The 27,909-nt window shown below is 41.1% G+C and overlaps 1 protein-coding gene across 3 annotated transcripts in view; it reads right to left on the bottom strand.

The window, feature by feature from the left end:
• Positions 1 to 1,176: 1,176 nt before the first annotated feature.
• Positions 1,177 to 27,909, bottom strand: part of DYRK1A (dual specificity tyrosine phosphorylation regulated kinase 1A) — a 75,223-nt gene continuing 48,490 nt past the window's right edge. For all 3 annotated transcript variants that reach the window (XM_030284228.4, XM_030284222.4, XM_072935860.1), the window contains 10 exons: positions 25,457 to 25,662; positions 13,081 to 13,173; positions 11,910 to 12,098; positions 11,032 to 11,179; positions 8,790 to 9,076; positions 7,498 to 7,644; positions 7,043 to 7,183; positions 6,509 to 6,815; positions 5,894 to 6,018; positions 1,177 to 4,624 (listed from right to left, as the gene is read on the bottom strand). In XM_030284228.4, the coding sequence (XP_030140088.1) occupies positions 4,001 to 4,624; positions 5,894 to 6,018; positions 6,509 to 6,815; positions 7,043 to 7,183; positions 7,498 to 7,644; positions 8,790 to 9,076; positions 11,032 to 11,179; positions 11,910 to 12,098; positions 13,081 to 13,173; positions 25,457 to 25,662 (2,267 nt within the window). In that variant the 3' untranslated portion in view covers positions 1,177 to 4,000. The remainder of the gene's footprint in view (positions 4,625 to 5,893; positions 6,019 to 6,508; positions 6,816 to 7,042; positions 7,184 to 7,497; positions 7,645 to 8,789; positions 9,077 to 11,031; positions 11,180 to 11,909; positions 12,099 to 13,080; positions 13,174 to 25,456; positions 25,663 to 27,909) is intronic.

Here is a 27,909-nt window from a genome sequence, read left to right on the forward strand (position 1 = left end):
CTTCCACAGAGGATCTTTCAAGTGTCTTTTTTTGCAGCTGTCCAGTATAAAGTACAAGCACATGGATGGTGTGATGAAAACAAGGATGGCAGAGTGATAAATAATGGAGATGAAGTCGCATTTCCAGGTGAATCCAGCCCTTGTGGCATCCAGACACCACAGTACTTACAGGATGGAATCCTAAATCCTGGCAGAGCAGCCATTCCCCAAGGACTGAGCAATCAGGATGGAGAAACATCTAAATTTACAATCTTTTAATGCAAAGAACTGAGGCTGAAAGGTTGAAAACTGCAATCCTGGCAGGGATAAACAGACAAGGAACCGAGTGAGAGGTCCAAGGATGTTCCTGCACCTCCTGCACGCACCCAGCAGGACTGGCAGCACTCCCAGGGGCTGTGTGCAGCAATTCCAGCTTTTACAATGGCATTGGAAACATCTGAGGTTTCAGAAGAGCCATAAGAGCTTTACAGTGAAAGGATTTAAGGAGGTTAATCAAGTGAACATATTTTTACGTGGAATAGTTTCAAACTGGAGTTGTTACTCCTCGTCCTGCCAGGCTCTGGTGGCCACCAGCAGTAACTCAGCAGTCCCAGAGCTCCAGGACTGGAAATAACCTGGCTGAATCACCCCAGAGACACGGAAAGCTGGCAGAACCTACAGGAAAATCAGCTTTTTCCAAACTAGCTCCTACTGCACCCAAAGCCAGGGAGTTGGTGAGGCAGGAGGAGCTGGATGGGCTCTGGGGATAACGGCAGACCAGTCCCAAAATCCCATTCCATGGCCTCAAAACCAGCTCACCTGGGACTGTGCAGAGCACATCACAACACTCAGACTAAGAGATGAGGATTCAAGAACCCAAACTACAAGCACAGTCCATGAGAATCAAGCAGAGCTGTGTTCACACATCAGGGATTTGCAGACCTCGCTGGTTTTCAATTAAAAACTCCAAATTAGCTGTTCCGCCTCCAACTTTTACTTTCATATTTTTAAGTCTGTTTCAATGTATCTGATATTTACATATTAGAGTATAATTATACCTACCATACCATGGCTTGGAGTAGGTTAATTGCATAGGAAGACTTACTACGTTTACATTTTTTGTTTTTTTCTTAAATTACTCTTTTGTTTTTTCTTTTTTTTTTGTTTTTTTCTTTTTAAAAAGCACAGTAAAGAGTCTGAGGACAAATTATTCAACTGTTTATCATACATAAGACTGCATGACTATAATACAAAGGGCTTGTCTTTTCATTTAACGTTACAATATACACAGCAAGTCCGGACTAGATCTTACAATCTGAACACAGGTATTTAACCTTTTCCATGCTGTTTATGTTTACAATGCACAGAAGTCCTGTAACCAAACTGTGTAGTAAAGCACACAAAACTGGACTGTAACATAACACAGTATGCAGAAGCACTGGATTTTATGATTTTTTTTTTCCTGCTTGATGTAGAGGTTATTTCTTTGAACTGCTTTAGGTTTGGTGGGGGTTTTATTTGTTGGTTTTTTGGCGCTTGCTAAGGGGTGGCAACTGGAGCGCGTGGTGTTACCCAGATTCCGTATTACCCTTATATTCCTAGACAGCAGTAAGAACTGGATTCCTTTTATTTTATATTGCTAAACTCAGCATTCTTTTCTAAGGCGACAGCCTTCCAAATCCTGTAAACTCCTCTGAATAACTGAGCTTCAAAAGAAAAACAAATAAACAAAAAAAACGGGGGGGAAAAAAAATCCGCTTTCATCCACAGGGTTGATGTGTCGGTACAAAAAGAAATATTTGATTAGGAAAACCATGATTTAAAAGAAGAATGCTAATCCCAAGGATTCGTTCCTTGACATGGTAGTCAGCTGCTGTGTTGCCACTGTGAGTATAAAAAAATTCCACCTTTTTGACTGAAAAAAACGACTTGGCCGCATGGAATTGACCATTTGCTGCTAAAATTAACTTTTCCAAGGGCTTACTGGCAGAGGTAGATCACTGCTTCTGTAAGAGAGGATGGGCAACACTGTTCATCTGGGATGGGCAATCAAGGAACTCACCTTCATCCTTTCACCAAGGTTTTTTTTCCTCACGCAGCTTTTCTCTTTTTTTTTTTTCCTTTTCCCACAAAAAAAAAATCTCTTGGATGGGCCCGTAAATTTTGCAACTGCCAAGCTGACTGTGTTATATTAAGGCAGCATTACCCAAAAATTAGGCACCTGTTAAATACAGCTTGCTAACCTCAGGTCTCCCGTGAGGGTTTTGCTTTACTCAGCCTATTATTGTTTTTTGGACCTGTTCATGCAATCGAGGTCTTTGCCTTCAAGTTTACAATTTTGTTAATAAGGAATACAAGAATCAACTGCTGGTTTCATAGCTTCTGGATCTAGTGTCCCTTTTAACCTTCAGAAGCCTGAACACATTGATAATGTAACAGATGTTATAGTCTCCAAGTAGATGTCAATCTATTATCTTCAGTACACAGATTGCTGTAAATGTATTGGCTATGAATTCAACAACAGTTCCAGTTTTGTTTAAGCAATAGTACAGCCATAATTTTTCAACTGACATTTAAAAATGGTCTAGTTACACCTTGTGTCAAAGTGCAGAACTGCTACATTATTGGTTACAGACATCTATGTGCTATAAAAACAGCTTTGGTACAATAAATTATCAAAAAAGAAAATAAATTTTTGTAAAATTCACAGCATAATTGTGAGGCAAAAAAGCAGTCACATAAAATTCTGCATTTTTTTTTTTTTTAAAAATGTTCAGGATGAACAGAAGACGTCTTTGTGCAGAAGTAATGGTGGAGAAAACCACGTGCCGAGAAAAAGCAAAAGAAAAAAGTAAAAAGCAGGAAGGGACACAGTTGTAGCTATTTCCATCAAACGCAAACCACTACTCCTGTGACCTTCAACCAATAAGGAAGTCAACTTTATGACACACGCAAAGTGACCTTGCAATACCTTACAATAAGTGGGTCACAAAAGTCTATTTTTAAAAGAAAGGCCTCTTGAATTACCCATTCTCTGTGTTTTCAGCATTAAGGACTGTCTGCAAAAGCATGTCCAAAAGTGATTGCATCTGAAATGGTAGGCTCTTCTAACTTAAGAGTCCAAATCCATAAGGCCAAAGGTTATCCCAAAGACCACCACTTAGACCTCCCCAGGACTGGCCAGGACCGACCCGTTGATTGCTTCTCAGTGCACCTCAGTTATGAAACCAGTCAGATTTCCATCCTAACTGCCCGTGGGCTCCAAAAGGTGGCACCCACAGAATTCCCATCACAATTGCTGCTTTGATCCTCAGTAGATTCAGAAAAGGAGAGTTCTGCTCACCGCCACTTCGCATGCTCAATGTGCCTCACAAACTCCGTCACAACCGTCCCTTTTTACAGCTGAAGAATAATATATTTGTGTAATCTGAAGGTCCCTCTTTCTTACAGTACTGCATTTCTGTGCCCGTGGTTGTTTGGGGAACTAAAAAAAATATATATATTACTCACTCCCCCTCCCACCCAAAAAATTTCAAAGGGCCTTTTTTTAGAAATCATGTGCAATGCCTTTAAAAAGAAACTAATTTGCAACTATGACTAACATTTGAACAATAACCCCTGTCAAATTAGAGAAAAAAAAAAAAAAAAAAAGATTTTTTAAATTTAAAAAATCAAAACCCCTCCCCAAAAAAACCAAACTATGACTAGGTTGTGGCATGTTAAAATGGGGGAAGCAAAAGATGAACACCACTAAGCTATCCATTAAGGTGGGTCCAGACATGGCTCTTAAAAAAATTAAACCAACCAAAAAAAAACCTCCCCCCAGCAAAAAAACAACCAAAAAAAAAACTTCATTGTCCCTTTGCAATCTTTTCAAGTTTAAAAAAATAGTCAACTTTGCCCTCCTGTAGCGGTTCAGTGAGTTTATCTCCTTCTGATTCAAGCAGCTTTGCACTTTGTTTTTTTGGAAAAACACCACTTCTATAAAAACACACAAGAAACAAACTTAGTTTCAGTTTAGTCACGAGCTAGCCACAGGACTTTGCTGAACACAAACTCCTGTCATGGGAGACTCTTCTCTATCAATGCCTTGCCTCATGGCAAGGTGTCCTTCAGTCATGTAATGAGCAGGACCTGTATTAGCAGAAAACTGGTACGTGGGATGTCCAGCTATGCCAGTTTCTTGGCGCGGATTAGAGTAGACTGTTAAATTCATGTCCATAGCTCCGTTCTGTCCAAAGTCCAAGGTATTAGCAGCCACTGGGCGGTTCTGATAGGCCTGATTGCCTTGGTTACCAGTAGAGGAGGAAGATGTAGAGGAAGAAGTAGTTGAGGAAGACAGGGATGTCATGGAGTGGTGACTGTGGCCCACCTCCATAGAATCCTGGGTGGAGGAGCTGTTTGTTGGAGAATTGTAGACTCTCGGCCTGGTCCGGCTGCCCAAGGCTTGCTGTCCATGGTGGTGGTGGTGGTGGTGGTGATGGTGGTGGTGGTGGGAGCTGTTGCCGTGGTGATGGTGTAATGCGTTCTGTTGCTGAGGGTTTACATGGAAGGTGGTTTCCTGAACCGGGTGGTTCTCGACGGTGACCTGGGTGGGAGCTTCGGTGGCGGTCCAACCGATGGGAGGGGGAAACTGCTGCCGAACCTGCAAAATTCCAATTAAAGTGCTGACTCAAAGCTGGCGTTTCACCCAATCACAGAGTCATAAGGGTTGGAAAAGACCTCCAAGACCATCCAACCTCTGGTCATCTAGTCAACTGAGTGTCACATCCAGTGGGTTCTTGAACAACACGTGAGAGATTAAGTTATTTGTATTTATGCCAATTTTAAAAACATTAACCAAGCCTTTAAGTTGCACAATTATTCTAGAAATGCAGGCATGTACTGAAGAATAATTTCCAACACTTTTCTATATGAGAGATTAAGTTATTCGTATTTATGCCAATTTTTAAAAATGTTAACCAAGCCTTGAAGTTGCATGTTATTCTAGAAATGCAGGCATGTACTGAAGAATAATTTCCAACACTTTTCTATATGAGAGATTAAGTAGTTCGTATTTATGCCAATTTTTAAAAACATTAACCAAGCCTTAAAGTTGCACGATTATTCTAGAAATGCAGGCATGTACTTAAGAATAATTTCCAATACTTTTCTATCTTGAACAATGTATGAGAGATTAAGTTATTCGTATTTATGCCAATTTTTAAAAACATAACCAAATCTTGAAGTTGCATGTTATTCTAGAAATGCAAGCATGTACTTAAGAATAATTTCCAATACTTTTCTATCTTGAACAATGTATGAGAGATTAAGTTATTTGTATTTATGCCAATTTTTAAAAACATTAACCAAGCCTTTAAGTTGCACAATTATTCTAGAAATGCAGGCATGTACTGAAGAATAATTTCCAATACTTTTCTATCTTGAACAATGTATGAGAGATTAAGTTATTCGTATTTATGCCAATTTTAAAAACATTAACCAAGCCTTTAAGTTGCATGATTATTCTAGAAATGCAGGCATGTACTTAAGAATAATTTCCAATACCTTTCTATATATACCTTAAGAAAAATGAATGCACATCCTGGATGTTATTTTCAAACACTTAAAGTCTGGTAAGTGACTTTGCTGTCAAAATTATAGGAGCAGCTTTACATTATAGTGATAATAACAGTATTTGTACAACACTTAGAAAAATAAAGCCCTGACCTCTGGGTGGGGAGCCTGGAGACAACAAGCAAATCAAATGAAATTAAAATGTTGTAGCTCATACCTTGAAAGGTGCCAACAGCATTAGAGGAACCACTGGAACAACACAGCTGATTAAAGGCTACTAAAAAAGCAAGGTCTGCTGATTGTCTACATGGGGAGAATGTGTGTTTTTTCTGTCCTGCACTAGGATGTTGTGCATTACCTGTGGGCTGTGTGTTTCACAGTCCATAGCTTGCACAGCAGCGGTGAAGTGCCCACCGCTGTGTCGATGCTGGTGCGTGGGGTCCGACCGCGCCCTCCCGCTGTTGCTCGTGCCAGAAGATCCACCTGCAAAACCCCAACATGCTCAGTGACTAAAGGGACACAGAATTTACAGCTATCAAACAATGCCAGCAGAAAAGTTTTATAAAGGGAATATAAAGTTATATACAATATAAAGTTATAAAGTTTTATACTTCAAGGGAAAAGTATAAGGTCAATGTTAACCACTCACATTTTTGCTCATCTAGTTGGGTTTTTGGAGGTTTTCTGTTTACCTGTTCCAGCTGATTAAAATAATTGTTTAGTAATCATGACTGATATTTTTGGACAGTATGGAAAAAAAAAATTAACAGTTCACAGAATCATGGAATATTCTCAGTTGATCCACAAGGACCATCCAGTCCAACTGCGCAGACACCCCCAACAATCCCACCCTGGGCATCCCTGGCAGCGCTGTCCAAATGCTCCAGGAACTCTGGCAGCCTCGGGGCCGTGCCCATTCAGTGCACAACACTAAGAAGCAGGATTTTATCCCCTGTTCATGACCAAAACCCACCTGAGCTTGAAGAAGTACTAGAGGTGGTTCCTGAAGACTGTGACTGCTCCATGGCAGGACTCGTGGACACGCTGTTACTCGTGTTGGTACCTTCGTCCGCCGTTTTCTTGAAGAAACTGTGCTGCAGGGCGTAGTAGGGCTGGATTCGTGTCTTGGGGTCATAGTCAAGCATCCTTAAGATGAGGTCTTTGAACTTCAAGTAGTCAGCTACAGTATGACCTGACTCCCCAGCACGGCGCCCACCCGGCCCTCCTGTCTCAACTCCCAGGATATTGTGGAGTTTGCGAGTTCCCGGTGGTTTGTATTCCTGTGGGGAGGGAGGAATGGCCTGGAATCAGTGTGTGAAGCACAGATTTTATATCAAAACTCAAATCTAATCAGGAAACCGCTCAAGACAACAGAAAATGTTGTTTAATTGACAAGACAGAACAAAATAAAACAACAAAGTTGCATTTTCAAAAAGACAGTGCAAAACAACTCACCATTTTATGTATTTTTAGATATATATATTATTATCCCAATTGTTTTACCTACCCTTTTTCCATCTTTGGTCTTCTTCAAGTTCCAAGTGCTATCTGGCAACTTCTCAAAGAACTTTCTTGCTTTGGGTGCTTGGTCGAGGATGTGGGTTGGTGGTATCCCCAAAACTTCCACTATTTTATTCATCTGATCCACCTGTCCCAAATAAAATGGGTTGGTGAAGGACAAGTGACAGCCAGCCCAGCTGTGGCACGGATGTCAGCTACTCACTCAAGTTCTAAGTTAATTAATTTAAGAAAAATTTAATATGGACAAAAGAAATTAAGGAGTAAGAGGGAGACACAGAAAATTATGAACAGGTAATTTTGTGTCCTGACAGAAGTCCTGTTAGTGATGCCTAATCCTTTCAGAATTACCAGATTTCCCTAATTTATGCATTCCAATAAACAGATGAAAATCATGATGGGGATGAAGAACAAAAAAACAACAGTTCCTGGTAGATAACTTACCTCATTTGCCCCACTGAAGAGAGGCTCTCCAGTGTGCATCTCGACCAAAATACACCCAAGGGACCACATATCAATTGCAAGGTCATAAGGCATTCCCAGTAGCACCTCTGGTGATCGATAAAAACGACTCTGGATATATTGGTATATCTGCAAGAAAAGCATCTCCAAGTCACAATCACACACAGCATCCAAGAGGAATGAAAATCCCAAGTGACAATACAAAGCTGCCATGAAATCCCATTTTGGTGCAGGGAAAGATGAGGTAACGGGGATAATTAACTCTATACATACATTAGATTAATAAAAGTATCTAATTGCTAATTTTTAGGAAAATATGCTCACGAAAAAAAGCAGGAAGTTCAGCTGGAGTCATGTCATGTTTTTGTAATTGTGATTCTTAACATTTCAAAATTATTTTATTATTGATAAATAAATTATATATCCATTATTTGGATAAATAATTCAGATGTCATTTCACCTCCTGGTGTCTTCCTTCAGCCCTTCCTTTTAGTTTATTGAAAAAAGTTCTTTTATTAATCTAAATCTCTGTTTCATTGCTGCTTTCAATACAATATTCCATAATCTGATCCACTCTTCCTAAATTTGTCCTGGGAAAAAGCAACGGGGTGCTACTGGCCAGCACCAGCTCCTCAAGAGACAATTGGGGCACTTTTGGTGAAGTTAGTCCATGAATTCCTGAATTCTTTTCCTACACATCCAATCTGCAGTGTCACTAATCATAAACAGGGAACATGCTAAAGGGATGCTCATGAAAAGATGAACATAGATGGAATAAGATAATAACAAAGGAGTATTTAATTTATTTATTTATACTTAATTTTTTGTTTTATTTATTAGCACTGCAGATTTCTACAACCAAGTGCTGGTGCACTGACAGCACAAAAACACAGTCAAGGAGAAAGAAAAAAACATGGAAAACTTATCATATGGTGGATTTTTATCTACTGGGGCACTAAGGGAATTGGAGGATTGTTGAATTGTTCAAAATAAGGTGTGGATGTGACACTTTTGGACTTGGTTAAGTGGTGAACGTGGTGCTGCTGCTTCACGGCTGGACGTGATCTTAAAGATCTTTTCCAACCTTGAACATTCTGAGATTCTGAAACTCATATTTAAAGCTATTGTGGATTGTGGATCTTTATTTAAAATCAAGTTATAATATTAAAACTTCATTCACCATGAATGAAGTTTCAATGATTTAGATGAGTATTATAACTAAAAAAATCCTGCATTTTCCAGCAGGAAATTCGCCGATTTCCCCCCAAACTCACCCTCTGGCCAAGCTGACACGAACTGCCAAAATCCACGATCTTGATGGCGCTCCTTTTGGGGTTGCAGAGCAGGATGTTCTCTGGTTTTAGGTCACAGTGAATGATGCTGAGCTCGGGGGTGGCCAGGAAGAGCAGGGCCGTGCACATCTGCTGCGCGAACTTGCGCGTCAGGTTGAGGGACACGCCGCGGAAGTTGGTGTTCCTCAGCAGGTCGTACAGGTTGTAGGACAGCATCTCAAACACCAAGCACAGGTGGTTCCTGAACATGAAGTGACGCTTCAAATGCACTGGGGAAAAGGGGGAAATGTCATTAATACATGTCAGAATCTGTGGTATTGATGATTCCAAGATTGTAGAAAGTCTCTGTCTTTCTACCCATTTGCAGAAGTCATAATTGGTCTGTGCTGTTTCAAGGTTGTTTATTCTGTTTATCTCTAACATGTTCTGCTGCCCTGCCGCAGCTCTGTCCTGCAGGGCAGCGTGTGGGGCTCTGCCCTCAGTGGGATGGTACAAACATTAAATACCACAAACTACCTGTGCTGGATTTACAATAACGTGCCAATATCTGTCACCTACGTTGGACAGTGTGTCCCCAGCCTGAACCAACAGAAAAATGCCAACACTGCAGTGAAACATGGAGGGCATGAAGAAGGAGGAAAAGGACAAGGCACACCCAATTTCCTCCGTCTTGTCCCCTTTGGACCCCTAATCTAGAATCCTAAAATTCTACTTTTGCACCTGTGCCACACTAATTATTACTGATATCAAACACTCAGAGCTGGTAATTCACCCTGTAAGATTGAAAACTCTTTTCCATGGACAGAGATCACAGCCAGTGTCTCTGGGGGCTCTGTCCAGGGGGGTTCCTGACCCCTGCCAGGGTCCCAGACCTGCCAGGGCAGCCAGAGGGATGCCCTGGACTCCCACAAATACACACCGAGAATGATGGGTTAATTACAACACAGCATGTAGGAAGGAGGAGAGTCAATAAAATAACAGAACATCGTTTTTCTTCCCTGGTTCTGTGGTGTTTACAAAATATTTCTGGCATACTTGGAGGACAAGAGGACATTTGCACATCCTCAGGTGCACCTCAGTAAAACTGGAAAATCTTGTGAAATGCTTTTATCAATGTGTAGGAAGCTGAGCGCTGAGTAAAATAAGTGCATTGGGTTTTTTCCTTGTTCTTTGATATTTATAAAGTATTTCTCCCGTGTCTGGGGTATAGAGGGACATTTTACACATCCTTGGGTGCAAAAACTTGTGAAATCTTTTAGATGCTTTAATCAATGTGTAGGAAGCTGAGTGCTGATTAAAATATGAACATCTGGTTTTTCCCTGGTTCTGTGTTATTTACAAAATATTTCTGCCATGTTTGGAGGACAAGAGGACATTTCCACATCCTCAGGTGCACCTCAGTAAAGCTGAATTAACCAAAAACTTGTGAAGGGATATATTATCAAAATAAGTTATCATTGCCTTACGTGTAGAGAGGAAATATTTAATTGTGAGAATAATTTAAAATACATTACGACATCACTGCAATTTATAAGCTGATCAATTAATAAAACTGATCAATATCCCCAAGGAATTGTATTCATTTCCTTCAGGCACAATATCAGTTTATGAAGGAAACCAATCCAAGCCTTTTTTATTTTCATTAAATAAGTGAAATATTCATCACATTCCTCTGTTCAGAGACCAGCAGGGTTTGCTATTCTCAAACCTTCATCAGCCACAAAAAAAAATGAAATAGGAAAAACATTTCAGAGAAAAAGCAACACTCTCCCCTTTCTGGCATAATAAAATCTTGGATATGAGCACCGTGAGAATTCAGACTTTTAATTAAGATGGATTTTTGGTCAACTTGGTGTCCATGGATTTGTTTTCTCCATTATCCCAGAGCAATTCCTTCTGTGTCCTTTACAACTCACCTGAGAGGGCACATTTTGCTCCCACCCTGATGCCATTTCCTGCCACAGATCCTTCTCCAAATTCCTGTTCTCTCACCTTTGGAATTCTCCTCCCACTATTCCATTTCCTGCTGAGCTTCCCACACTTGATTCCAACTCCTCCCCACACTTCCTGAGCTCTCTGGACCCACCAGCTTGGCAGGAACCACCAAATATCATCCCAAATATTCCAAAATAGATTTGGCAATCAGCTGAAAGCAGCTTGAGCTCTACAGCAAGTTCTAAACCGTTCACAATACAATAAAAATGAGGAGCAATTCATTCAATACCTATGTAGTACTTCATCTCAGTGTCATGTTTGTTCATCAGCTCCAGCAGTCTCACTTCAATCTGGGCCTGGTTTAGGAAAGCCTTCTTGTTTTTGATGATTTTGATGGCCACCCACTCCTGCTCCACTCGGTCATAAGCCTTCACAACCTGCAAGAGAAGCCAAATCCGTCAGGAAAATCCAACTTTCAAACCCCACCCAAACTCCCTTGTTCACCTTTTTGAATTCAGAATTCTCCTTTTTAATTCTATTTTTTCTGATTATACAATAAAGCTACAACTCATTTGGTGATGCTTATTGCAGTGATGTCAGTTTATATGCAAATAAAGTTATCTAAACCAACAGTGTAAAAGCACTGGTAAATCTGAGAGAAACAAAAATCAACAAAATAAAAGTTCCATCCTCCTTCCAGCCTTGGCTAAAGCTGCAACCAGTCAAAACAAATGTTGCTAATGACATTTATAGGAGGTAAGATCCAGCATTAACTATTGTTTTATGTTAAAAACCCAATTCAAACTAAAAACCTGGCTCAAACTAAAAACCTAACTCAAACCAAAACCAAACTCAAGTTAACAATGTCAACAGATGGCAAAAGGTGGAGGATTTCTCATTGTAAAATGCTACAGACACTGATATATATTCAAATGTTTTCTGTAGTAACATGAAATAGCACAAAATATGAGTGTCTGAACAGGCACTCAGGGTAACAGGAGCAAGAAAAAAAGAGTTTTAATTTCAAAACAAAGCAACAACAGCACTTCAAATTAAACACAAATTATATAAATGATATAAAATGCTACATAATGCTATATAAAGATATATAAAAATGATATATAATGTTTATATCAGAAATGATATGAACAGCTAAGGAGCCATTACCTGTCCAAAGGATCCTTTGCCTATTAAAGAGTCGATTTCATAGCGGTCCATCCACTTCTCCCCATTTTTCACAATGTAGTCGTAGTTGTCATCATCATAACCATCATTGTAAACTTTCCTCTCCTTTTTGTGACTGGAATCATCTCCCTGGCCCTGCTGATGCCGCCGTTTTTTTTTTGCATAGTAAACCTGGAGAGGAAAAGGAGCTTCCTTAAGAGCCCTGCTTAGAACAGCAGCTCAGGAAAGAGGAAAATCAACTTTTATTCAGCATCCTGTGGTTTGAAAGTGCAACTTCTGCAAGTGGAAAAACAAGCAATCCTCTCCTCCTATTGCTGTGTTTGAAGTCAGGTCATAATTCCAAAGGAAAGTCTTGAATAATTGAAGAATTGGGAAAGCAGAGCTGAATAAATAACACTAATAAGTAATAGTAGTAACTCTGATAAATGTACTAACTCTAAATGTAATAGTAATAACTATGATAAATGTGCTAACACTAATAAATAATTTTAATAACTCTGATAAATGTACTAACACTAAAAAATAATAATAATATCTCTGATAAACATAGTAACACTGATCTCTGGAGTTCACAGGTGTGAAAGGAACAGAAACACCCCAGCACACTGTGCACACAGTAAAATTCAAAATGCTAACTAGCCTGGAAACAAGAATTACCTCTTGATGTTCCCACAAGACTGGGAAAGAATTCCAAGGAAGTCATTAATCACCATAAGAATCCCTTCACATTCCCTTTATTTCTCAAAGTTTGAAACTAACTAATTCTTTCCTGTATTAACCTGAACAACTTTGTATTTTCCATTTTTATATAATATTTAATTCAATAATGAAGGGAAAACACTTCAGCATTAGAAACTTAGAAACATTAATAAAGTTTTATTAAGCTCAAAGTGTGCTTGTGCCACTTGTGTCTCCTTGTCCTGCAAGCTCAACATTTGTTTATAAAACAACAGAAAATAAATCCCAGGATAAAAGATTTCCTGTGTGCTGGACAGAAACAGGACCATGACAGCCATGACCTCAAAGAGGATGTGAACAACTGAGAGAAAACTCGAATTTTTGGATCTCTTGATGAGATCATTTGCAGAAAATCCATTTAAATCATGTATTGTTACAAACATCAGTGCACACTGAAGGCAGCTGCAGCCATTACCTCATTAATATGCTTGTATGTTTTGATCAAATCTACGGAGAGTTTCCTCAGTGGAGCAGTGGCTGGATCACGAAAAGTTTGGGGCATCCGCCTCTGGAATAGGAACATGACAGAAATTAGAACAAAAATAGGAATTTAATGGTGCAGTTACTACATCAAATTGTGAAATTCTTCACAGAAATGAGTTATTTAAATGAGACAGTTTTTTTTTAAACCGACAGTAAAAAAATTCCCACACCCTGCTTAGTTATTTTTTAATATATTAAGAATTTTTCAGAAAGGAGTAAATTCCAAGATTCCTACCTGTCCTGCCACTACACCCAACAGGTTTAATCCAAATTTCCTCTGACAACCAAGACTCTCCTCCATCACTCCTCCCCTCAGGACTGACACACGAACTGCCACCATATTTAAGGTACAGCTCCAAAGGAACTTCACAGCAAAGCTCCTTTGGAAGTTCACACAAACTGCTGGAGAACTGGGCCAGCTCACCACATTCAACTGTATTAAATTCCAAATAAAACCAAAATTCAGGACTACCAAGAGACAAACCCCCTCCAAAGGCTGTGTCCAGCACTGCTGGACAAGTTCTGGGAATTCTGTCCCACCCAGCCAGAGTCTGATGGGGACTCTGGAGAGTGGCTGATCCCTCAGCCTGCTCCTCTCTCCATCCCAGAGCACAGCTGGCTCTGGAATATGCCAGGGAGGAGAGCCCAGAGCCTCTCTGGGCTCTGCTCAGGGCTGGGCACTGCCCAGGGCAGAAGTTGTGCCTCCTGTGCAGGGAATTGCTGGGCTCAGCCCCTGCCCGTGGCTCTGGGGCCATCGCTGGGCCTGGGGCAGAGCCTGGGGCTGCTCTGACCTCCTGCACACAGGGACACACAGGGACAGACTGGGACACACAGGGACACACAGGGACACACAGGGACACACAGGGACACACAGGGACAGACTGGGACACACAGGGACAGCCAGGGACACACAGGGACAGACTGGGACACACAGGGACACACAGGGACAGACTGGGACACACAGGGACAGCCAGGGACACACAGGGACACACAGGGACACACAGGGACAGACTGGGACACACAGGGACACACAGGGACACACAGGGACACACAGGGACACACAGGGACAGCCAGAGACACACAGGGACACACAGGGCTCAGGCCCCTCTCACTGGGGCTCTCTCCAGGCTGAGCAGCCCCAGCTCCCTCAGCCTTTCCTGGGCCCGGAGCTGCTCCAGGCCCTTGCTCAGCTCCAGGAGCTCCTGGCCCTGCTGTGCTGAGGAGCCACAGCTGGACACAGCACCCAGAGGTGCCCCCAGGGCTGGGCACAGCACCCAGAGGTGCCCCCAGGGCTGGGCACAGCACCCAGAGGTGCCCCCAGAGCTGGACACAGCACCCAGAGGTGCCCCCAGGGCTGGACACAGCACCCAGAGGTGCCCCCAGGGCTGGGCACAGCACCCAGAGGTGCCCCCAGGGCTGGACACAGCACCCAGAGGTGCCCCCAGGGCTGGGCACAGCACCCAGAGGTGCCCCCAGGGCTGGGCACAGGGACAGGGGCACCCCTGACCCGCTGGCAGTGCCCATCCCGATGCTCCCCAGGACACTCTGCTGGCTCGGGGACAGCTCGGTGTCCCCAGGTCACCCCCAGCCTGAGCTGCTGCCTGGGGTTGGTTCCCTCCAGGTGCAGGACAGAAAAGATCAGGGTGAGTTTAAGCAATTCCATTCCTTGTTCTGTGTATGTTTTCTATCAGAATTATTGAACTAATAAATGAGTAATTAAATGAAGGTGTCCAAGGAAGGCCTGGAGGTGGCACTCAGAGCTCTGGGCTGGGGACAAGGTGATGACAAGGCACAGCTGGGATTCATCTTGGAGATCTTTCCCAACCTAAATGATCCTGGAATTCTGTGATATGAACTTGAAAAAGCAGAAGTCACCTTCTGTGACTGAAAAGAATTTGCCACTGCCAAGTCCACCTCCTATTTTTTATAGGATAACTTGATACTTATAATGGTTGCTACATGAACAACTCTTTCTTTTCTTCCCCTCAATGACAAAATAAGAAGAATCACATCAAAGTGTCCCCAAAAAAAGGTCTCACTGAAAGAAATTATAGAGTTTGTGCTTCTGAAACTGGACATGCACTGAGGTACCCGAGGGACCACCCTAGAAAGCCAAACTCCCATTCTCCTCCTGTGTGGGCAGGGGGAAAAAACATTAATTTTATTTTATTACAAGTACAAGCACTTTGTAAACATCAGGAAACTGTCAGAATGTTTCCTAAACAAACCATCGGACATTTACAAAACATTTTTGTTTCTTCCTTTCATCTGGCAAACAAATGTGGCCCATGAAATAAACCCCACCTAAAGGGGATCTTTAGGTTCTCTCCCACAGCACTGAGCAGCAGCAAGTCCTGATCCAGCTGTTAAAGCATCATCAAATCCAAGTATTTCCTTCAAATTCCTTAATTCTGACTGAGAGAATTTATTGGAATATGGGAACACTGGTGGGTTTTGCTGGTGAAAGAAACCAGGATGTGGCAGAGGAATATCAGGAATATTGGCAGGGCCCAGTCTCTGTCCTGGGCTGGATGAGCAGCACAGGGACTTGATTTTTGAGGGAAAAGTCTCAATATGGAAGAATTTCATAGTTAGACAAACTATTCCCACAAAAAAATTGCCCTTATTTGGAAAGGGAGTTTGTATGGCAAGTCTTGATGTTTATTTTCTAATTTCTAAGTCAAATTTTCTTGCTTACTTCAAAAATAAATATCTCATTTCCACTCTGAAATAAACAGCTTTGTGAAAAATAAATTATCTGAATTATCATAATACAAAAACTGTAAATCATTTAAATTCTGCAGGCTACTACAGGCAGTCCCTTCTTTAACAATTGTGCATTTTGACAGTCACACATTTCTGAGCACATTCCTGAACCTCTATGAACTTTTCCCCTATTTTGCACACCTGGGTTCATAAAGTTTTGGGTTGAATTTTTTTCCTCACACTTTTATACTGTGAAATTTGTAATATTCCCTCCTTTTTCCAAGAGAGATTTTTTGTTCCTGATGATGTCAGACCATGGAATGAAATAATTTTGTGTTTTATACAACAACACTGTCCAATCCTTTATTGTTGGGGTTACTCTGATTTCTGACTTGGATTCAGGGAATGCTCAACCACCAAAGAAAGGAGAAAAGAAAATATGGGGGGAAAGGGAGAAATGGGGAGTAAAGGAAAAGGTGAAAAGGGGAAGGAGAAAAGGAGAAAAGGAGAAAAGGAGAAAGGAGAAAAGGAGAAAAGGAGAAGGAGAAGGAGAAGGAGAAGGAGAAGGAGAAGGAGAAGGAGAAGGAGAAGGGGAAAAGGGAAAGGGGAAAAAGAAAAGGGGAAAATGGAAAGGGGGGGAAAGGAAAAGGAAAAGGAAAAGGAAAAGGAAAAGGAAAAGGAAAAGGAAAAGGAAAAGGAAAAGGAAAAGGAAAAGGAAAAGGAAAAGGAAAAGGAAAAGGAAAAGGAAAAGGAAAAGGAAAAGGAAAAGGAAAAGGAAAAGGGGGAAAAAGGGAAAAAGGGAAAAGGAAAATGGAAAAAGGAAAAAGGAAAAGGGAAAAAGGAAAATAAACCTCCCATTTCACAAGCTTCAGTCTCTATCTGGTGGCCAGACAGCAACACTGCAAGCCCAGATCTCCCTAAAACCAGAACACAAATCAATGAGATGCTGCATCTCAGTCTGAGAGACAAGAAACTCTTTCAATTACAATTATAAATTGTAATTAAATAATAAGAAAATACCCACAAAAAGGCCCCATTTATGTGTCCTCAACACATTAGTGACAAAGCACATTTTAAGGGAACTGTGACTTTTAACTCAGGGGTGATGTTTGAATTTCCAGCCCTTTGGCATAAACACGTAACAAATTTCTCTCTTCATTTTCTTTTTTATCCAAAGAGATGGCATGGTTCCTTTAAAAAATATTTTTATTTTAATTTTGGAGAATCCTGAGCTGTTTATGGGATGCTTTAATTCAGATTTTTTTTTACAAAAAGAATACTCCACCAGCATCCACATTCATGAAAAGAAGAAAAAAAAGATAAATTCAGCTTGTGTATAGCACATGTTCCACTTCACAAACAGAATAAATAATGAAGATTTCATTGTGTCAGGACAACTTTGAGCAAGAATTCCAAGTGTAATTGTTTAACTGACCTGCATGGCCACACTGATGACAGACACTGCTGAAGTTAAACCATCATTAACAATAATGTTGAACAGGTAGTGGGAATTAAGGATTTTAAACTGAATTAAGAATTTTAAACTGGTGCTGCAACATGAACTTGGCAATAATCTTGCTGTGGTCAATAAAATATCTGGCCAAGATCTGGTCAGTAAAACCCCAAATTATGCAGATAGTTATTTATATATGATAATATATAACAATTATATCTATTTTTTTTATATATAGGTACAAATTATGTTAGATACAGAGCTAGAAGGGTATTGAACAGTCAGCCTGACCTTCCCATTCCAGGTATTACATGAAAGCTGGAATTTTTTACTATTTGTTACCAAAATCTCAATTTCTTTATAAGGTAAATCAATTTTCTAATAATTTTGTAATTAAATTAAAAGAGTTTCAGGTAATCTGAGCATCCATGATGGAGATAAACAGAGCAACAAAAAAAGAAAGAAAAAAACCAAAACTTTGAAGTTGTGACAACTTTTAAGCTCTTATCTTTCATTCCCATCAGGCTGCGCTGGACTCACAAGATGGAAGCAGTTAAAAGTGCACAGAGAAATATTAATTTATTACCACTGCAGGAGAAAGATCCCAGAAATCCCTAATTTTCTGCTCTCTCTGGAACATCTGCTCCCACACTTCCCTGAAACTGCAGCACTCAGCAGCCACAGCCAAGAGCAGGACCCCTCCTGACAGCACTATTTGGGAAATAAAAGCCTGAAAAAATAACTCCTGAAGGAAAAAAAAATGTAAAAAGACAGAGCTAGAAGTTTTCAACTGTAATTTAAGACCTCATAAATAAGTGGAAAATGGAACAATCTGCTGGTCTTGGAGTATCTTCCTAGAATTCTTTGCTCCTTGTCAGTGATGGGTTTGGGGACCAGAGCCAGAAAGCAGTAAGTGCAAGAGAAAATGATGTAAATAATCTTTTAAGAGCAACTTGTGTGTAATTATTTATATTATTTACATTTAATATAAATACGGATAATTTCTATAATCTGAACATAAATTGTTATTATTGTTCCCTAACCTTTAATCTGCAACCATGAATGATTCCCCAAAAACCAAAATATGACCTGCAAGCCACTACAACCCCAAACCTAAGCAGGAATAAAACCAATAAATTCAATAAATTCACATTCCCTTTCTGTGCTAATGAATTCAATCATTCCAGGAACCTCAAGCAGACACTCCATAAAAAAAAAAAAAAGGAGTGAGTCTGCAGCAAAGACACAAAAATAACCTGATAATCTAATGTAATCTAAATACATAGATTTTATACAATTTGAATTGTATACAATTGTATACAGTTTTGATTTTATACAATTTATATTGTCATTATTGTTCCTTAACCTTTAATCTGCAACTGTGAGTGATTCCCCAAAAACCAAAATATGACCTGCAAGCCACTACAACCCCAACCTAAGCAGGAATAAAACATATAAATTCACATTCCTTTTCTGTGCTAATGAATGAAAATAATTCCAGGAACCTGAAGCAGACCCTCCATAAAAAAAAAAAGGAGTGATCTGCAGCACAGACACAGAAATAACGTGTGAAATACCCTCAGGCACTCGCCGGAGCTCAGGGCTGGTTTTTGGGAGCAGCAGCAGCAGCCGTGGCCAGCAGAGGGGGGCTGCAGCTCGGGAAAGGCTCTGCTGCAATCCCCAGCTGGGAAAATCCCGATTTTCCCAAACTCCATCCAGCTCCTGGCAGCCAGCTGCTGCCTGCTCGCACCAACAGGGCATTTTTGGGGCAAGAAATGGGCTTTTTAGGGCACACACATGGGGTGTTCTAGGGTTCCTAAAGGTTTATTTTTAGGGCACACAAAGAAGTGACTTTTAGAGACTCAAATAAGTTATTTTTAGGTACCTAAATGAGTTACTTTTAGGGTACCCAAAGAAGTTTTAGGGCACCCAAACAGTTTACTTTTAGGGCACCCAAGTGAGGTATTTTAGGGCACCCAAAAATGTGACTTTTAGACTACCTAAATTAGTTACTTTTAGGGTAACCAAAGAACTTTTAGGGCACACAAGTGGGGTATTTTAGGGCACCCAAAGAAACTACCAAAGAAGTTGCTTTTAGGGCACCCAAAGAAATTTGTTTTAGGGCATCCAAATGGGGTATTTTAGGACACCCAAATAAGCTACTTTTGGGGTACCTAAATTAGTTACTTTTAGAGCACCCAAAAAAGTTATTTTTAAGCTACCTAAATGAGTTACTTTTAGGGTACCCAAAGAAGTTTTAGGGCACCCAAACAGTTTACTTTTAGGGCACCCAAGTGAGGTATTTTAGGGCACCCAAAGAAACTACTTCTAGGGTACCTAAATGAGTTACTTTTAGGGTACCCAAAGAAGATTTAGGGCACCCAAACAGTTTACTTTTAGGGCACCCAAGTGGATTATTTTAAGGCACCCAAAAATGTGACTTTTAGACTACCTAAATTAGTTACTTTTAGGGTAACCAAATAAGTTATTTTTAGGTACCTACATGAGTTACTTTTAGGGTACCCAAAGAACTTTTAGGGCACACAAGTGGGGTATTTTAGGGAACCCAAACAAACTACTTTTAGAGTACCTAAATGAGTTACTTTTAGAGCATCCAAAGAAGTTGCTTTTAGGGCACCCAAAGAAATCTGTTTTAGGGCACCCAAATGGGGTATTTTAGGACACCCAAATAAGCTACTTTTGGGGTACCTAAATTAGTTACTTTTAGAGCACCCAAAAAAGTTATTTTTAAGCTACCTAAATGAGTTACTTTTAGGGTACCCAAAGAACTTTTAGGCCACCCAAGTGGATTACTTTAGGGCACCCAAAAAAGTGACTTTTAGACTACCTAAATTAGTTACTTTTAGGGTAACCAAAGAAGTTATTTTTAGGTACCTACATGAGTTACTTTTAGGGTACTCAAAGAACTTTTAGGGCACACAAGTGGGGTATTTATGGGCACCCAAACAAACTACTTTTAGGGTACCTAAATGAGTTACTTTTAGAGCATCCTAAGGAGTTGCTTTTAGGGCACCCAAATGGGATGTTTTAGGGCACCCAAAGAAATTTGTTTTAGGGCATCCAAATGGGGTATTTTAGGACACCCAAATAAGCTACTTTTGGGGTACCTAAATTAGTTAATTTTAGAGCCCCCCAAAAAGTTATTTTTAAGCTACCTAAATGAGTTACTTTTAGGGTATCCAAAGAAGTTTTAGGCCACCCAAACAGTTTACTTTTAGGGCACCCAAGTGGATTATTTTAGGGCACCCAAAAATGTGACTTTTAGACTACCTAAATTAGTTACTTTTAGGGTAACCAAAGAAGTTATTTTTAGGTACCTACATGAGTTACTTTTAGGGTACCCAAAGAACTTTTAGGGCACACAAGTGGGGTATTTTAGGGAACCCAAAGAAACTACTTTTAGGGTACCTAAATGAATTACTTTTAGAGCATCCTAAGGAGTTGCTTTTAGGGCACCCAAATGGGATGTTTTAGGGCATCCAAAGAAATTTGTTTTAGGGCATCCAAATGGGGTATTTTAGGACACCCAAATAAGCTACTTTTGGGGTACCTAAATTAATTACTTTTAGAGCACCCAAAAAAGTTATTTTTAAGCTACCTAAATGAGTTACTTTTAGGGCACCCAAAGAAGATTTAGGGCACCCAAACAGTTTACTTTTAGGGCACCCAAATGGGGTATTTTAGGGCACCAAAAAAAGTGACTTTTAGAGTACCTAAATTAGTAACTTTTAGGGCACCCAAAGTTACTTTTAAGGCATCCAAATTGGGTGCTTTAGGGCACCCTAACAGTTTACTTTTAGGGCACCCAAAGATGTTACTTCTAGTGTACCTAAATTAGTTACTTTTAGAGTACCCAAAGAAGTTTTAGGGAAGCCGAACAGTTTAATTTTAGGGCACCCAAAGAAGCTACTTTTAGAGCACCTAAATGAGTTACTTTTAGGGCATCCAAAGAAGTTATTTTTATGGTATCTAAATGAGTTACTTTTAGGGTACCCAAAAAACTTTTAGGGCACCCAAAGAAGTTTCTTTTAGGGTGCCCTAACAGATTATTATTTTTATATCTGCACCCTAGCAGATTATTTTAGGGTACCCCAGCAGGTTTGTTTTAGGGCACCCAAACAGTTAATTTAGGCTGTAAAAAGCTGCAGCACCCAAGGTGTCCCGATGGTCCAGGCTGCTGATATTGGGAAATTCCAGGAAACTGAAGCTCCCAGACCCAATCCTTGTCTGTCTGACTGGATAGGAGCCACTGCATGGAAAGGATCCAACCCTTAAAGGATCAAACTCCCTGAATCTGCCTGAAATCCCCTTTTTCCTCCTCCTCTTTTTATGGATATATTGAGATCAAACTATCAAGGCTTCTCCAACAGCCAATTCCTTTTGCTGTATATTAAAACCAGGATTTTCTGGAAGAGAAACATTGGAGAAAAAGAGGCTCAGGGGGGACCTTGTGGCTCTGACAGAAGGGGAACAGGGACAGGAGGAGAGGAAATGGCCTCAGGCTGGGCCAGCAGAGGCTCAGCTGGGACAGCAGCAGCAATTTCCCCATGGAAAGGGGGCTCAGGCCTTGGAACTGCCCAGGGAGCTTTGGAGTGCCCATCCCTGCAGGTGTCCCCTGGAGGTGGCACTGAGTGCTCTGGGCTGGGGACAAGGTGGGGATTTGGCACAGCTTGGATTCATCTTGGAGATTTTTTTCCAGCCTAAATGATCCTGGAATTCTGTGGTATGAACTGGCAAAGGCAGAAATCACCTTCTGTGACCAAAGAGAGTTTGCCATTATAAAAGGCTGCTCTGTGTTAGAAGCTCTACGAGGAGATGACAGAGAGAACAAGTGGTGGGATTCCACCAGAGGATTGAAACAACCACCTGAAGATGGTTCCAACAATGTTCTCTGCAAGGTTGCTGTCCAGAATTGACATTTACAGGACAGAGATCAAGTTTTTTTGATAAAAAACTTTTATCAAGGCCAGAGAGAAGTGGCAGCATATTCATGGCAATACCTTGAATAAAAAGGATTTCTTGTAGGAATGTCATATAGAAAGAATCTGTAACATGCAGGGATCAGTGGGACACAACCCCCCAGATGTTTGTAGATCACATCTGGAGAGAAAAGCACAAAGCTTTCAACCACAGAGGTCAAGGCTTTTATAAGAAGGAAAAAAAAAAGATATTTTTTAATTAAGATGAACCAGACCTGTAAAAGGGCAACCTAAAAGAAAGAACAAGGAATTTATTCTGCAGAGAGACCAGAGCAGATGACCTGAGCCACCAGCAGGAAGATCTCAGCTGGATCTGGTTGTGCAGATAAAATCAGAAGTGCGGTGCAAAGACAAAAAAAGTCTTTGAGAGTCCCCACAGAGGCTCATACAGAACTTCCACTCCAAGCAGGAGCCTGGTGAGGAGAACTCCTGGTGGGACTGGGTGATGGGAGAAGCACAAGAACTCGAGAGAGGAAAGAGGCAGGGAAGACAAGTAGTCAGGAGACTTCAGAAAGTTTGCCACCACCAAAGCCAAGAACATTGATTCTATAAAATTTTGTTGGTGGTGCGAAGACAGCTTGATTGCCGTGGCCAAGGTGGCCAGCTGATTATTTCCTCACATGGATCATGTCCACACAACCTGCAATTCCTTGAGTTTGTTTCTAAAGTGCCTTGAAAGGATTCAGGTGCAACTTTTCTTGACTGACCAGCCTCATTGTAGAAGTTTTGGCAGACCTTTAACCCAAAAAAAACTCACATAAAATGCCTTTGTAAATCCCCAAGCTAAATATTATTATATAGGAGATTGCCTCTTCCTCCTGGTTGGCCCTCAGGACATTCACTTTGCTCCAGTCACTGGAGATCTGCAAATTCTGGCCATTCTTATCCCCTCTAATCCTTTCCTCCTCCTGCAAAAGCACCTTCCCACACACCAGGGCATCTCTTGATGGTTCTAGAGACTTTTCTACCTCAAACATCTTGAGCAGCAAACACACTTCATCTCCACCTCTTTAGTGAAACATTCCTCATCAATCTGCACCAAATTTTCAATTTCTGACTTACAGGCTTTGTTGGAACCCATCTGCCTTTGTGTTTCCACAACTGGGCCATGGAATTTTAAAAACCAACAGAATTCCCTCATATTCAGAACCACAGCAGCTCTTGTGGCTCCTGGTACTCTGAGCTGGGGAGCTCTTTCAGCAGTCCTACCTACTCAAATAAAATATATTTTGTGCAAACTTCTGTATTCCAAATACACCACCAGTGACTCTGCATTGCAAAACATCCATTAGGATAAGTAATAAAGCAATCAGCTGCTAACAAACAGCACAGAAATTTTAAAAACAGTTATTTTTTTAAAAAGAGCTTTTCACAGTTCTCCACATGGCCAATCTTTCTCTCCTCTTATTTAAAAAATTGTTACAAGTAGAATAATCATAATATATAAGTTCCAGAAGTTTAGAAACAACCTTTTTTGAAGCTATAGTATACATATACATATATATACATGTATATACATATATATAAAATATTAAAATATATAATATAGAAAATAGAAAAATATATAAAATATAAAAATATACAAAGTATAAGTATTTTTAAATATACTCTTGTATATTATTTCCATCCTTATGAAACATAAATTTTAAGGAATTTAGAGGAGCTAAGATTTTAGTTAGAGATAAGTCTTACTAGAGTTAATTAAAATAAATGAGTAGGCCTTGATGAAGTTAAGAGTTAGTAGTTAACTAATAATTAATTGCTTGTCAGCACAATGTTTGGTTAGCTGGGTTTATAATGAAGAATATAGAAACTGACAAATAGCTTTTAGGAACATAAGACAATTGTGGGAAATTGAAGACAAGGAATGGGAGTTCTACCAAGAGTTCATTTGTCATATTTGCATTGAAAAGGTAGAAGGGTCAGAAGGAGGAAGACTTCATTGACTTCCTCATTTTGGGACCCCGACCCATGAAAGGGACAAACTACACATGCTGAATGGCTTTTGGAGTGATTAGCATAAATGATTAGGAATGGGATGTACCAAAATGATGAATGTGTATTTGTATTTCGGATATTCAACACTTGTATGGATAAAAAGACTCTGTAATCACTTTGAAGCTGTGGTGTGTATTTGGGAGCGATCCCACACGCTGCCCAATGTCACAATAAACACACATTTTCCAACTTTAAACTGTTAAAGAGTTTTTGTCCATCACAGCTGGATATCGGTACTAGATCAATATCCATATTTTTTAATAAATCACTTACAGAGTTGGAAGCTAATTAGTTAAAAAAAACCTACATGAATAAATGCCTTGATCCTGTAATTTATGGTTGTATAATAGAGGGATAGGGAGGGATGTTTCAGAAGGGCTGAGGAGAGAATGACTTTAAACTGAAGGAGGGAATGACTTTAAACTGAAGGGGGGCAGGGCTGAATGGGATATTGGGAATTAGCAAGCACGTGGGGCAGAATTTGGGAGCTGTGAGCCCAAGGGTCAGCAGCTGGGGAATTCCACCCTCCCAGCTGGTCCCTGTGGGCAGGGAGGGGATGGGATAGGGAAGGGATGGGATAGGGAAGGGATGGGATAGGGAAGGGAAGGGAAGGGAAGGGAAGGGAAGGGAAGGGAAGGGAAGGGAAGGGAAGGGAAGGGAAGGGAAGGGAAGGGAAGGGAAGGGAAGGGAAGGGAAGGGAAGGGAAGGGAAGGGAAGGGAAGGGAAGGGAAGGGAAGGGAAGGGAAGGGAAGGGAAGGGAAGGGAAGGGAAGGGAAGGGAAGGGAAGGGAAGGGAAGGGAAGGGAAGGGAAGGGAAGGGAAGGGAAGGGAAGGGAAGGGAAGGGAGGGGAGGGGAGGGGAGGGGAGGGGAAGGGGAAGGGGAAGGGGAAGGGGAAGGGGAAGGGGAAGGGGAAGGGGAAGGGAAGCTGGGAGATTCTGGGATGGAATTCCCACAGCAGCTGGGGCTGCCCCTGGATCCTGGCAGTGCCCAAGGCCAGGTTCGACCCTGGGGCTGGAGCAGCCTGGAAAGGTGGAAGATGCCCCTGCCGTGGCAGGGGGTGGAACTTGATCTCTAAGGCTCCCTTCCAAGCCAAGTTACTGCACAACCCCACGCTGCAGAGCTGCCAGCTGCAGGAGGAGCTGTGTCTGTACCTGGTTTGTCAGTGGCAGGGGCTGCTCGAGCTGCTCCGCGTAGGATAAGGCCGAGACCTGCTGGTCGCTGATGTTCTGCTGCCGCCGGTCACTGTACTGCTGATGCGAATGGGACATCTGTCCAGCCATCTGAAGGCCAGCAGCATGGAATGAAAACGATGGTGCAAGCCGAACAGATGAAGGTTTGCATGCTGAAGTCTCTCCTCCTGCAAAGACAAAGGTGAGGAGGGTTAAACACCCTGCCCCGTGTTCAGGCTCCCGGATCCCGCAGCTCATCGGCACCCAGGGGTTGTCGCACACGGGAGATTCCATAGGGAGTGATCCCGGCATCACCCTCAGGGAAAGGTTCTCTGCAGGGTTGGATGGGATTTTGGGAATTAGGAATTGTTCCCTGGGAGCATTGGCAGCCCTTGGCACAAGTGCCCAGAGCAGCTGTGGCTGCCCCTGGATCCCTGGAAGTGTCCAAGGTCAGGCTGGAACAACCTGGTCTGGTGGAAGGTGTCCCTGACCATCCCACAACACAACAGTTGTGATGTTTCAGCTGGAAACTTTTCATGCTTTTCCTCCCAAAATCACCTGCACACAAATCTGTAATTTTAATTTTTTAGTTTAAAATTATTTTGAGATTTGCTGTTTATGACTAACAAAAAGGTCCCTGTTGGCTTGGAGGACAGTCCCACACCAAATGTGACACCATAAATCCAACAAGAACCTTCTCAACCCAGGAACACAAATGGTTCCACAGCAAATCTGACCATCAGAACTCCATCTCTAAAGGTCCCTTCCAAGCCAAACCATGCTGGGACTCTAATCCTGAGCATTCCTTTTCTCCCATCTCCACCTGGGTGTCGTAACTCAGAATCTGACAGGGGTTATTCCAAACACACAAATTCCACGTATGGATTCCACAAGAGCCAGAAAAACACACAAGTTCTGCCTTTCAGGGGTGCTCCCAGCAGCTTTCTGGACTGACTGTACCAAAGGAAAATCCAGTGTCCAGCCTCAGCAGCTCATCTTTGGTTGGGGATAAAGTTTAGGGGTGATGAATGTGGGACTGGGATGATCCCAAAGGGCTCTTCCAACGCTGGTGATTCCCTGAATCCCTGATTCCCTGTTCTCTGTGTTTATGCCCCCCTACAAAGCACAGGAAACAAAGAGCAGCTGCAATCTGAAAGTAAAATTATCACTAAAGATTAAATTTAGAAGGAAGGTGTTAAACAGCCAAGCACCTGACCAGCAAAGGGAAATCCCCACTTCCTTTACAGTCCAAACCTTGTAAGAAAATAAAAGCACTAGAAAACAGTAGATGAGTACGGCCAGGATTTGGCTTTCGTAAAAATAACTATAACTCTGTCAAAAGAAAACTAAAATATTAAAATTGATACTCAACACCCATCAGGGCAACAGAAGAACTGCATGGATGAAATCAAACACTATTTTACATTAATTATATTAAAATATTAACCATTTAAAGTTAGCATTAGCACAGAAAACCACTTTTAACTCTTCTACAAAATGTCCATTAAAAACTGAGAATCAGAGTTAATCTTCCATCTCTACAACTTGGTGGATTTAGTGAACATTTCCTTTTCAAGATTCACAGAAGACTCCTGTAAGAATGGCTGAACATATGTAAGACATCATCCAGTATCTCTACTTTTTGCTCTTTTAATTTCTGAGGTTCTGCTTAACCTGAAAAAAATCATAATCTCACTTAGCAACATCATGGTGACTGAAGTAAAAGTCAAAACAATATTTAAATCAGAGTGTCAAAAATACCACTAATTTTGAAGTGCAGAGCCAGTTACTTTCAAAGGTTTAAGTCTTGTATTTTCTTACCTCGGGCCATAGGTTTCCAATAGAGAGATACCTGGCCAATTACATAACTTAATAAAAATAAAATTTTATTTTAAAAAATTCTGCCCTCCCATGTGTTCCTAAAAAAGCAGAAAGCTCAAATATATAAATCCAAAAAAATCCTGGCACCATGGGGTTCTCATTTACAGTTTGACTTCATAGGATCTTCTGACATTCCAAAAATCACAACAAGTCTGAGGATAAACTGAATAATGCCCTACACACATTTAAAATAAAGTAAAAAATCAAAGTAGAAGAGTTCAAAGTGCAATTATCCCACAAAACAACAGTTGTGATGTTGTGGTTCAGCTGGAAACTTTTCATGCTTGGAGACCTTTTCCTCCCAAGTCCACCTGCACCCAAATCCATAAATTTGATATTTTTAGTTTAAATTTTTTTTTTGAGATTTGCTGTTTATGACTAACAAAAAGGTCCCTGTTGGCTTGGAGGACAGTCCCACACCAAATGTGACACCACAAATCCAACAAGAACCTTCTCAACCCAGGAACAGGAACAGGAACAGGAACAGGAACAGGAACAGGAACAGGAACAGGAACAGGAACAGGAACAGGAACAGGAAAGGAAAGGAAAGGAAA

The sequence above is a fragment of the Taeniopygia guttata genome, chromosome 1 (assembly GCF_048771995.1).
Source record: "Taeniopygia guttata chromosome 1, bTaeGut7.mat, whole genome shotgun sequence".
Classification (NCBI taxonomy): Eukaryota; Metazoa; Chordata; class Aves; order Passeriformes; family Estrildidae; genus Taeniopygia; species Taeniopygia guttata.